Source organism: Geospiza fortis, unplaced genomic scaffold (assembly GCF_000277835.1).
Source record: "Geospiza fortis unplaced genomic scaffold, GeoFor_1.0 scaffold18, whole genome shotgun sequence".
Taxonomy (NCBI): Eukaryota; Metazoa; Chordata; class Aves; order Passeriformes; family Thraupidae; genus Geospiza; species Geospiza fortis.
Window position 1 is genome coordinate 1,428,012 of NW_005054445.1, and position 12,761 is coordinate 1,440,772.

The 12,761-nt window shown below is 40.6% G+C and overlaps 1 protein-coding gene across 1 annotated transcript in view; it reads right to left on the reverse strand.

Annotated features, from left to right (window-relative positions):
- Positions 1–4,349: 4,349 nt before the first annotated feature.
- DYNC1LI2 (dynein cytoplasmic 1 light intermediate chain 2) overlaps positions 4,350–12,761 on the reverse strand; it is a 25,855-nt gene continuing 17,443 nt past the window's right edge. The window contains exons 11-12 of the mRNA XM_014309650.2: positions 12,440–12,556; positions 4,350–7,350 (exon numbers count right to left, since the gene is read on the reverse strand). Of these exons, the coding sequence (XP_014165125.1) occupies positions 7,244–7,350; positions 12,440–12,556 (224 nt within the window). The 3' untranslated portion in view covers positions 4,350–7,243. The remainder of the gene's footprint in view (positions 7,351–12,439; positions 12,557–12,761) is intronic.

The following is a 12,761-nucleotide window of genomic DNA, read 5'->3' on the forward strand; positions in this document are numbered from 1 at the left end:
AGCACAAATGCAAAAGCAGTGGAAACCATGCTAAAAATATTTGAAATATGACAGCATTCTCTTAATAGTTGTGTTGTACTTCTGTTCAGCTGAAAGGTGACTTGGGAGAGATTTTGACAGGATTTTACTGTTTTAAGTAATATCAGATCTTGCCAGTTTCTCAGCATTGCAAGATACTGGTCAAAACATCCTGATTCAGCCAGTTAAGCACAGTTTATTAGTCACCTACTGAGAATCCAGTGTTGTCCTGGGGCATGTGTTCTCTTCCCAGGAAAACAAACCTGGAAGTAATAATTCAGGTTCACAGCATAAACAAATGCCAGTATTAATTCAGTAGCCCCCATCTCTTGCACAGATCAAGGGCAGATGTTCCCTTGTTTCCAAACCAGCCCATCACCACAGGAACTCCCAACTCTTACCAAAGCTTGAGCCCAGCTGTGGAGGTCAGGCTCCATCACTGACCTCCACAACTGAGGGAGAAAGAGCCACTTGTGGGTTTGGTTGGAAGTGCCCAGAGCTCTCCCTCCTTCTGCCTTCGTTTTGCATTCAAGAGATTTTCTGTGCATTCAGTGACTGGTCTTTAATGAAATGGAGTTCTCTTCTACTTCTTCTTCTCTGCCTGTAGGCCCAGTAACTGAACTCCTTCAGAACATCAGAAAATTTGGAACATCTTCACTTTCTAATAATCTCCAGAGTATCGGCAGTATACCAAGTCCTTTGTGGGTAATCATTTTCCTCCTCTGCAAAGGAGAAGTTTTAATTTGGTGCCCTCAGGGCACAGCACTGTCCTGCAGTCCCTCTCACTGAGGCCATGGACAACACAGAGTGGATCTGATCTCAGCAGCCCTCTCCATCCATCCATCCATCCATCCATCCATCCATCCATCCATCCATCCATCCATCCATCCATCCATCCACCCTCAGGGGTCTCACTCCCCCTGTTCTGTCAGTGAAGTCCATTCCACTCCCTCTCTAAAAGGCAAGTCCTTGACTTTTGGAATGCTGTCAGACTGGTCAGGTGAGTGCCAGAGATCTACAATGGCATTTTCCTTTCCTCAACTTTAATATTTCACTGCACATGCTTGCAGTAGTTGCAAGTCCATTTCTGGCATATTTTGAGGGATTGTTTTGGGCAAGCCTATTGTAAATCAAAGGCGACTCCGACAAAGGGGAGAGAGAATGATGCATCTGACTCCATCATCAGAAGGCCAAAGAATACTTTATTATACTATACTATGTACATTGTGTCTAAACTGAATCTGCCCTGCACTCACTCTTGCTCACAAGCGCTCACCCTGCACTCATCTCTGATTCTCCGTGGCTGTCAGTGACAGTCCCACACACACACCTGGCCCTGGCAGGCCAAGGGAACCAAACACCCTCACTGTGGGTAAACCATCTCCACATTGCATTCTGCTTTAGCACAGCACAGGCACAGCAAGCCAGATAAGAATTGTGTTTTCCTCCTTCTCTGCTTGTCTCACAGCTTCTCTCTGTTCAGAGGCCATGTGAATACCACACAGGCTCAAGTTAAAGATGACATTTTTATGTCATAAAGCTACACTGGATGTTACATACAAAACATTTGTAGTGAAAAAGCTCACACTTTTCAAAGGCAGCTTGTGCAAGCTAATTCAGCTTCCTTGTGGACAGATAAAACTGTTGGCTTTCAGTGCAGGACTCTGCTATTTCAGCTTTTGTTCTGAAAGAAACAAACCAGTCAAACCAGTGTCAATTTAGTCAACTCGAAATTAAAAGGAGAACAGCTTAACTCATATTAAAATACAAAAAACTGAATGGAATTGCTTTTCTTTGGGAAAAAAATCATCAGCTCACTCTTTGGAAGATACTCGGATATCAAAACAAAAAGAATCTGCCAAACAGGAATTACTGAGGGAAGCTGACAAGCAGTGCCTTTGCCCTTTGCCAATGCCTTTGTAGACATATCCAGCATTGTCACCTTTAGGCACCAATCCCACGCCTGCCACCTCCCGGGCTTGGAATATTTCAGCTCCAGAAATGTTCATCAAAACATAATTAAGTGTTAGGGAAAGGGGAGTGAGGGATCTTTTCCCTCAGATAAAGTGTTACTACTCATAGTGTTGGTTCTGCTGCACAAGGTCTGCTACCAAAGGCAACGAAGAAAATTAATTGCTTCCCTTGGTTCTGACATAATCTCACAGACCTCCTGCATGTAATTACTACCGTGCTTCCCATAAAGCCCTCCAGGAGCTCACAGCTGGGGGCTCTGACTCCTGGAACAAACCAGGGATTACAGAGCTCCTTGAGAGAGTGACAGTGCTCCAGATCCACTCACACTGCCAGGTCACAGCGCTGGCATCATCACTGCTGGCCACAGCAGCACCGTGCTCCTGGGGCACTGCTGCACTCAGCAGCCACAGCTGTGCTGCTGATGCTGCACCATGGCCGTGGTGCTGATGCTGCAAGCCTTTTTATTCTTTTAAGACAACCAAAGCAGAATTAGGTGCCCTATCCTTCAGGTTTTTGGAGACATGCCTGATTTGGAAGCATTGTAACAGGATATTTATATTACCACTTGTCAAGAAATTCACTGGAGAAAATTCGTTGAGCTTTTCTCAAAACATTTGAATTTCACTGAGGTACATGTGGAAGCAGAGATCACTTCCTTTCACTCTTCCAGGGAGCAGAAATCCCATTCAATCCCACCCTGTGCTCACCTGCAGTGCCCATTCCATGGAGCTGCTGATAAACCACTTACAGGGAGTGCAGGAAGCTCACAGGAGCCAGCAGTGTCCCAAAGCAGCAGCTCAGACTGTTGGCTTTTGTGATTATTTGTGCTTGTTGTCTTCTCCACACAATCTGAGTGGGTCAGTGAAGGAGAAATTCATTATTACAAAGGCATTCCAGCATGGCAGGCTGGAATTTTAATGTCAATTCCTTGAAGGGAAACTGAATTCCAATAAAGAGTGCCTTTGGAATTAAACTGTATCTATCCTATGAATACATTATTTATTTTTAAATGAAAAAGACCATGCAACAGATAAGTTTGGGTTTGGTACCAAACAGTCCATTCAAGCTCTAAACACAGACCCAGACAAGCAGAGTCTCCTTCAGGTCATCGATAACAACCTCTTAACCCCCAGCTTCTCCTATGCAGGCATTTGAACTGCAATGACTCAGAAATTCACTCTTCTGTTCAAGCAGAGGCTCTTACCCGAGCAGTTCATTCTCTAACAAAACCCTGCCACACCTGAAAAGCCAGAGAGGTTAATGCCACCATTTGGAACAGCACAGGCAGTGAATGACTCCTCTTCTAAGAGCAGATTAGAAAGCTTAAATCAGCCTTCAGAGCAGCCTTAAGAAAGATTCTTCTGCACCAAAGCCTTATTATCCCAATTTTTCCCCCTAACTTTGGGACATTTTGCTTTGAAAAGAAATGAATTACAGTTGAAGAGCAACAAAGTTAGAGTTATAAGTTCTTCCACTTCCATCCACTGTCACCATCTTTCCAAAGTCACTTTCAACTTCACCTCATCTGAAGATGAAGTCTTCACTTGGTTTTTTCCCAGACTAATAGAATAGAATAGAATTCTCTTCATATACTCAAAAAATATTTTCTAAAGCCCATCTGAAAGGGTTAAAATTAATTATTCACATTAATGAGCTAATGAAAACATTATGGCAATTCTAAAATGATAATTGTTTCATGGCCTCATAAGGATTCCCTTCTGGAGAAATTATATTCCAGAAAGCCAAAGCTTAGCTGATTTATATTTCAGAGGCAGGGTGACTCAAGAAACATTCATACTTAGAGCTTCAATCTGTGCAGGGGAACAGAGGCATCCAATTGATATGAAATGAAACAAACGATGAAAACAAGCAGCAGAATCCTAATTAAATGCCCACTCCTTCTGTGCTTACTGGGAAGCTCTTCTTACACCCAGCCAAGTGAGAACAGTTGACTATTGGCAGACAAGAGGGATTTTCAACACTCCAGCAATTCACTCCTTAAACTTCCCATAAGCCTGGTTTTGAATCCTGCTAATTCAGGATCAGTGCTGTGCTTGGGAACAGTATTCCACAAAATACATCTGAAGCTGGTGAAGCACACAGCTGTCCCCCCAGCCCAATGAAATACATTATTTTGGACCAAAGCAGTTGTGCTGTGAGCTGTCCCAAGCACAGCTCTGCTCCACTGGCACAGGACACTGCTCCCAGCTCCAGAGGACTGGCACTGGCAGCTGTCACTAACCCAGGGACGCAGCTCCCAGCCAACCTGCTCCTCCTGCTCACAGAGCTTACCCACACCCTGCTCCCACACAAACAGTGCCAGGAGGGCATCTCCCAGACAAAAGCACAGCAGAAAGCAGTCTGGATTCATGTTTATTGAAGCCAGTAATTAAAGACGTCCTCATTTTGCCAGCACTAGAAAGCAAGGTTCCACATGACTGCATACTGCACCTGGTTAAAGCCATACAAGTGGACTAAGGTTTGTTTCATACATTTGCAGTCCTAATTGTAAGTTGGAAGAAAAACCAATAAACTTAGTATACAGGACAGTGAACTTTCATTTACAGCATGTATATTGTTAAGTTCACGATGTACAGAGCAGTCACTTTCAACGTAGTTAAATTAAATAAAATACGAAATTCTGTTCAGTTTAAACAGTTGTTTTTTTTTTTTAATGCCAATAAAAAAAGTGCAAACTTAAAATCAAGCAGCATAACCACAGCATTTTTATGGAGGGCCAATCTTTAAAGTTTTCTATTTGCTTCAAGTTGAATGCTTTCATTTTTTGTTTTCTTAGTTTAAACATGAACAGTAGATGCAGTCACTATAATGCATATAAATATAGGCATATAATAGTTTAAACAGTCTACCATACAAGTGTATCTGCAAATAAAATGAAGTTTCACTTGAAAATGTAAAGGCTGTTTGCATTTGGCCTTTGGTTCCAATGCTTGAAGACACCAGAATAACAACTGTGCAGCTCACCAAAGCCAGCAGACTTTGGCACCCACAGGATGCTACATTACTTACACCTCTCTTCAGTAAACTAGGAGCATTCACTTGCAATTAGAAACTGGAAATCTGTCCCTGTTTTGTCTTTCTTCAAAGCTGGTAAGTTATGACACAGTAACAGTTTTGATCAGTTTTAGTATACTCAACATTTTTATACATATGGAAAATACTTCCATTGTAAGTTTTAGCCATATTGCTAGAAAAGTGCTTATCAGGTTAGATGACAAAAAAAGGCAGTTTCAGACTGAGGTTTTCAAACTATGCCATTACAATCACACACTTTAGTTTTCTTGTCCAATTGTTGATGGTTTAGTCTCCAATCTCACTTCTCAATGTCAGAAGGACAGTGTGTAATTACTTCTGGTGTGGTAACTTGCAACTGGCACCCATTACACCAGAAAGTGCATCCACATCACCATCAGCCGGCCACAGTCTTAGTCTAACTGTTATCTAGACAACTGTATAACTTCAGGTCATACCATTTCTTAAAAAAGTAAAAAAAAGAAAAAAAAAAAACAAAACAAAAACTAAAACCAAAAATAGAGTATTTTCAACTAAAAAACTGGCACAAGTAACATACTCATGATAATGTTTGTCAAAGAGGCAAGTAAATACTCTTAGCTTTCTAGATGTCCAGACAGACTCACACGAACAGCTTCTTGCTGTAACATAGGAGTTGAGGTTAACACTCAGCACTGTGTTAGTGGTCAGTCTAATTCTGTATCTTAAAGTAACAATATATATTAGGGAAGTTATATCCAGACATCAGATTTAGTACAACAAGTTCATATTAATAAAAAGTAAACTCTGTATAATTCAAATTGTGGTTTTTCCCTTCAGCATTAAGAGCACAGAATATGCTTGGTATTTTTAATTTCTGGTAGTGTGTCCATGTAAAACAAGCATACTGTGTATAAAATCAAAGTGCCATTTCAGTAACCACTGCAGCTGTGTTTGTTTGTACAGAATGAGGGTTTATGTGACCATGGACAGGGCTCCCTTAGAGCAACGGGGACAACCACAACCCATCTTTTCAAATGAAATGCTACATGAAAGAAAACACAAAACAACTTCTTCAGGATGTCCATTGTGTACACATTCATACTTTTTAGGTTACCTTCAGAATTGGAGTTAGCTGCACCTGCAGCAGATGTGGTTGGAACTAGGGCCTTGAAAGTTTTTTTTAAAAACCTCCATAGGTGTAAGGCAGGAATCCATTTTAGCTTGGAAGCTAATATTTAGTTACAAAAAAGTAAGAAAGAAAAATACTGAGAGTGTTCTGTAGCACATTTCATTATGGGAAAATGATCTGTCACCCACCATTCTTCATAGGCCAGCCTCTTGGCATAAAAAAGGCAGAAGCTATCAGAAAACAGGATTTAAAATTAAATACAAATTGCCAAACTACTGTTTTTCAAATAAAACCAAACAGTGACTGTTTGTACTACAGTGCACAATAAGTTCAAGCACCTTCTAAAGACACATCACATACTGTGCCAGGCACTTGGAGCTAAACAAGTTTAGTTTCTCCCTTTGTCAGCTACACCAGAAAGGGCATCCACACTCTTAAGACTTCTTTAAAAACTAAAACAAGATTTATAACAAGAATAAATTCCCATGGTTCTTAGTGTTTGGCCTGGAATTCTCCAATGTAAAGTAGTCTTTTAAAAACAGTGACTATTTACCCCCTGTGAAACACAGGATTTGACAACATTGCTCCTCTCCAGTCAATCCAACATTCCGGTTTCTCGCTGTCCCAATCGGTTTCCCCTTTTAGGGCTCCATTCCCCACCTTGGCTTCTTTCCCCCAGTTAATGCTGTTCCACCACCACCACTCCAAGAATATAACGCATTGCAAACATACAAGTAGCCAATTCCAGAAACTCTGAAAGAGGGTTTCAGTTCTCTTCCTTGCCTCGTGTGCAGTCAGTAGTACTTTTAAGAGAATTCTCCATTTTGCTTCTCTGTGCTCTTCACAACAGGAAATGCAGCTGCACCTGCTTTACCTCCAAACCAAAAGAATCGCCCTATATAAACTCTAAATGGTTATCTTATACAGAGGGATTTTATATGCAAACTTCCTGAATGTGCACTTTTTACTGGGACAAGGCAATGATGTAGTAAGCTCATTTCCCCTGCCCCGAGAAACTGATAGCATCTGCCATAGCAGAAAATTCCTGGTCTTATCAGATCACTATACATAGTTATTTGGTCATTTACATCTGCATTGTTCTGCCCATCAAGCCTCGTTCTCTGTTGGAGGAGAGTTTGTTGTTACCATGGGGTCAGGCTTGCGAGTGATCCTGTCCAGCTCCTCCTGAGCATTTGCCAAAACTGTCTTTTGTCCTGGAGAGAAAAAGAACACAAAGCAATTGAGTTTCAATGAAATGTTTTAACCAAGAAGCACAAGTGTTGAATAAATCACCTTTAGATGACAATATATTATTTATTTCTCATTATTTTGCCACTTTCCCAAGGCCACAGAGCCTGGCACAATGCAGGGTATTTTTTGTGTAAAGACTGATACCCAAGTTTGATTCACTTTAAAGAGATGAAAAGCTGAACTACACAGCAGGAAAAAGCACAACACTACCAGTGATATGTTTATAGCAACTAACATTTAAAAATAAGTATATTTAGAATCTTCCATAAAAATCAACCATACACAATTCTACTATAGGCATTGATAGCAAGGACTTTATTTAAACCCAACTTTTAAGCACAAGGTATGTAGGACACTTGCTAAAAAAGAAAACCCATCGCATTTGAATATGAAATAAGTAACAGGAAGAACTCTGATATCTGCAGACAACGCTTCCCTTCAAAAGGGGACAGGAATTGCATACCCATGTAATATCTCCAAGTAGGCACTTCAAAGCACTTCTTCAATTGGAACCAGACACACTGAGGTATTTAATGGGAAGGCATATCTTACATTTCTATATTAGACTCAAAACTTTTTAACAATTCTCTAATTGAACCATCAGCTTACTTCAGTGTTCCTGAAAATTATAAACCCACAGACAAATTCATCACCAAAATTGGAACAATATATCCTAATGCATGGAGCACACAACCATTTAAGATTAAAAAGCTATATTTTTAGACAAAAAGTAGATTATATAACCATGTACAGCTCCCTTACATAGCCAAAGAATTTAACAAGCATCTGTTTTCCAGCTCAAATGTGTGTGAAATATTAGGTGGATTTTTTCCAGGGTACATGCTGAAAACATTAAGAAGGTAAGATTTGACTGGTAGAGATTCAAGTGTTTTTTTCCAAAGTACAAAGACACAACCAAGTTAAAAGGTTACCTTTAATCACTAGAAAGGTTTTATAAGCCACAGCACTGTACACGGTATCTACTCAAAGTAGGAGTATTTAAGCAAAATTAAGGCGTTAGTACATTAATTAATGCACTGCAACAGAACTTAAAATACAAAACACTTCATGTGTAGATTAATGGCACCTGGGAGTTTAAAAACCCTAAACCCTAAAACAATAAAGGCCACACAAAATCCTCACTTAAACAAGAGCAGATCTAAAGAAAAACCATGACTTTGTTTTTTATGCTGGATGAACTGGCTCCTTAGGGCTCCAAAATAACCCCAAGCAGTGTCCTGCAAATACCTCATGTGGGCAGGAAAAACTCTCCCAATGCAGAGGAACATACTCCTCTTTCCTACCACAGGGAGCACCTTCCAAAGGAGAAGAAATACAAGGAGCAGTTTTTAAGAAAATAAGAGTTTCCCCTCAATTATGAATGACAGTGACACTTGCTTTCAGTTTCCCTATAAATTTCAAGGAGTGAAGGCCTCATTCAGTGAGATGTGCTCTGGACAATTACATGCCCTCAGGTCTGTACAATTCCCCTTGCTAGAACAGAGTGAGAGCAGGGAACCCGAGTTCTTTATCCTCTGTACAGGAATAGAGAGGGAAGGCAGCCTTAGAATTTGCAAGGATCTTCTTCTGAATATAAATGAAATAACTGTGTGACTATAGAAGTTCATATGTAGAGAAACAATCCACCACAGAAATAACCAATTGAAGTTTTTTGAAATATCACGGTCTAGACATCAAAGAGTCCAGAAACAAAGGCAAACAAGTAGCATAGCATAGCAGGAAAAATGGACATGACACTGCCCAGAAGACAGATTTTTCTCAGGTAAGAACTGTCACAATAGAAACCAATCCATCAATGAGGCTGACCAGTATTGTTGAGACCCACATTGTCACTCATGCTGGGACAGAGTCTCAACATTTCAACCTCAGGCTACTCCTAGCTATGAGAGAAACAGATGGGCTCTTTAATGCTAAATATTTTTGTCATCAACCTTCTGAAAACCTCAGGCTCTTTAAACAGTTTAGACATTTGAAATGCTTACAAAGATAATTTTAGCACATTTACTCGCACAGAGGATGCTGCTGGAAATAATGCTTTCCCCAAGATGTTCTGATGTTCTGCTCAACTCTTCCACAAAGGAACAGGTCATCTCTTCTGCTCTCACCAGGACCAGGTACCTCACAAACCCAACAAGAGGGAGCAGCATGAGGAGCCCTTACCTTCTCAGCACAGTTTAATCTTACACTGGTTCACACAAGGTGTGAGCACAGCAGGTGACAAGAACAGGCACCTTCTCCTGGGAGTGAAAGCCAACTGTTCTGTTCCCAAAGCCAGGAAAGGAATAGGAGCTGCCAGCTCAATGTAGCCAAGAAAAGCCAACCTTGAGATCATTCAGGAGAAGCACTTCCACCCTAGAAAGAGAACTGCTGCAGCAGGCACTACAGTGAGGGAGATCTGCAGAGCTCAGTACAATATTCTGATCATTGTGTGTGAATGATGAAGAAACTAGTGGGGAAAACAGAGCTCAGCCTCTAGCAGGAGACCAGAACCTGTCTAATTTAGTCTATCAAAATCAAAGTTAAGGAAGGATGTATGATTGCTGTGTCTACATGTTTCAGGACAGAAATTATCTATTCCAATTAGAAGTTAATGCTGACACAAGGGAAAAAAAAAGTAAAAAAGCTTGTTATCTTTGAAAGTCCTGGAAGGCATAGAATATTCTAGAAGACTCATAGAGTACAGTCCATTACAGACTAGTTTAGCAGTTTTCCCAGAAAATGCAGTTATGTTTTAGATGCTTAGAACAGCCTACAAGCCCAAAACCAGCAGGGTCTGTCCTGACAAGTTCTGCCAAGCCACCCACATTTCTATGAAAGGATAACAGGTCCTGTGCAGAAGTGGTCGATATCATATCTCACATCACCTTCACAGAAATGAACTTTAAAAAAAAGTCCTTGATATTTCAGAGAAAATGAATGGATTTTAATTAATAAAATTACCCATTAATTATCCATAGCACTGGTCAGTACTTTTATTCAGCAATCTACTGTGTCCTGCTATTGAAGAGAGCAGATATGTAGGAAAGTGTGCCTGAAGAGACAACAATCGATTTGGAAAGACAGGATTGGGGAAAAAGTTATTTACATAAATTACCAAAGCAATGCATGATGATAGAATGGAAAACAATGATTAAGCAAACACACAAGCTTTTGAGACACTGAATTTGATACAGACTAGAAATCCTCCTTCCAGGAGGCATAAAATGTATGAAACTGGCTGAACTGTTATAGAAGGTCCTGCTCAGTGCCACAGAGATGAACTCAACGCCGTGGCCCCCTGAGAGATGAGAACAGAGCACATCTCTAGCACAGATCAGCTCATGCCCTCTCAGGGCAGGCAGGGCCTTGTCTGCCATCCCCAGCTGTTTCTGAGCACAAAGCAAACGGGGGTGAGCAGAGTGCCAGGGGGACAGAACTGTCACAGCCAGACAGCATGGCCTGCACACAAATCTGTTCTTGCAGCCCACACACAAGTCACAGGCAAAGGGGAACAGCTTTCAAACCCAAACACTGCTGCAAACACAAAGAGGCTGCACTGAGCTCCACTGCCACCCAAACAAGACCAAGAGTACTGAGATTCAGAAAGACTGGGCAAAGGAAAAATGTGACTGAAAAATTAATACTGGAATAGGCTTCCTGGAAAGGTGACATTACAGCTTTTATTTCTGAGTTTGATTTTTAATCCCTAGCCAGGTACTTTCCAACAGACTTTGCTTCAGGTAGAAAGCATGGAAGAAATAACACCTAAAAATAATTCCAGTTCTATTTTTATAAAGTTTATTTTGACTTTGTGAGTAAAACATGAGGCTGCATTTGATGAAGCAGGGGACATCTTCCAGTGTTTAATTGAAGAGGGCATTCTGGATTATGAAAGAATTAGTTCAGTGTTTTTATAACATAGAAACAACATTATTATGGAAATAATATATAATATAAACCCCTTTTGTTATCTTCATCATAATTAAATTTAATAAAGACAAAATTACAAGATTCACCATGCTGAAACAAAACCCACAAAAAATCACACCTGACTTGCTGTAAGTCCAATCCTGGAATTTTTGAACTTTTAGAACATAAAATGTATATATAAATCTTCCCAGTTAAAAAGAAATTTAAAAATACCCAGACTGCAACTGCCTTGGCTCTCTGACTGACAGAACCATCAGTGTGGCTGGGAGCAGATATTTCTCATTTCCAGTTCAGAAAGCCTTACTTTCCCCTCTCAGCTGTGGGTTTGAGGAACTGTGGGGTTGGCATCACCATTAACACCCACAAGATGGCACAAGCTTGGGATCAGAAGGAGTGTATCTATCAGTAATTTAATAGTAAAAGAATTCTGGAAGGAAAGCTCCTGAACATTCAGTGTGATGGGAATGCCAGTATTGAACAGAAACAGTCAAAGAATCAAAGCAGTGAATTCCACCTGTCAGGTGGACAATGTATTTTGCACCACCAAGTCTGGGTAGGTACCAACCACTCTGACAGGTTTCTTTCATTTTCATTGAACTGCTGCATTATTTATCAGCAAGGATCTCCCACAGTGCAGTCACAGCACACACACAGAAGGCACCCATTTGTCAGTGTTACCAGCTGTGCTGGATTGCAATAAAATTCTAAATAATTAACGAGTGAACAACTTCAAGCTGTCACAAGCAGTGATTCATTTCAGCTTGAACTCTGGGGAGATTTTTCAATAGTTTCACTGCTAACTCCAGCCCAAACCCAAAGAATTGCATCTCCTTTGCAACAGTGAAGCATCAAGAAAAGAAAGGAAGGAATTCTGAAGTTGAAAATAAATCAGCACTTTCAGCATAGGATCAAGACTCAAATGTCACTGAAATCCCAGCAGTGCAACTTCACTAAAAATTAACAGAATTTAACAGAAGCCCTGGAGTTGTGATGTAGCAGTAGTTTAGTTCTTCTTTTAAAGACATTTTGTACTGTCATCTGTCAAGGTCTGTCACCTTCCTGACCAGTGTAAGAGACACACCCAGGGACCAACGAGCCAAATCAACTATTAAAAACAATTACCTGATTTCTTGGCTGTGCTTTGCACTCCTCCAGCACCAGGACTTCCAGGAGAGCCAGTCTTTTTGCTCAAGAGACTGTTAAAGAAACTAGCCAAGACACCTTCACTTGCAGCATTATCTAAAGACAAAAAAAACCCCAAATATTGATTATACAGCACAGTGAGAGCTGGTAAATTATAACCTATTTTCACACAGATACAAATCTCTTGCCAATCAAGGAAATAAACCTCAGCTCTGAGAAAATCTGCCCTTTGTTCAGTTTGAATACCCCAGTCCTTTGCATACCTTGGCATAGGCAGAGATGGCTGAATGCACATTCCTGC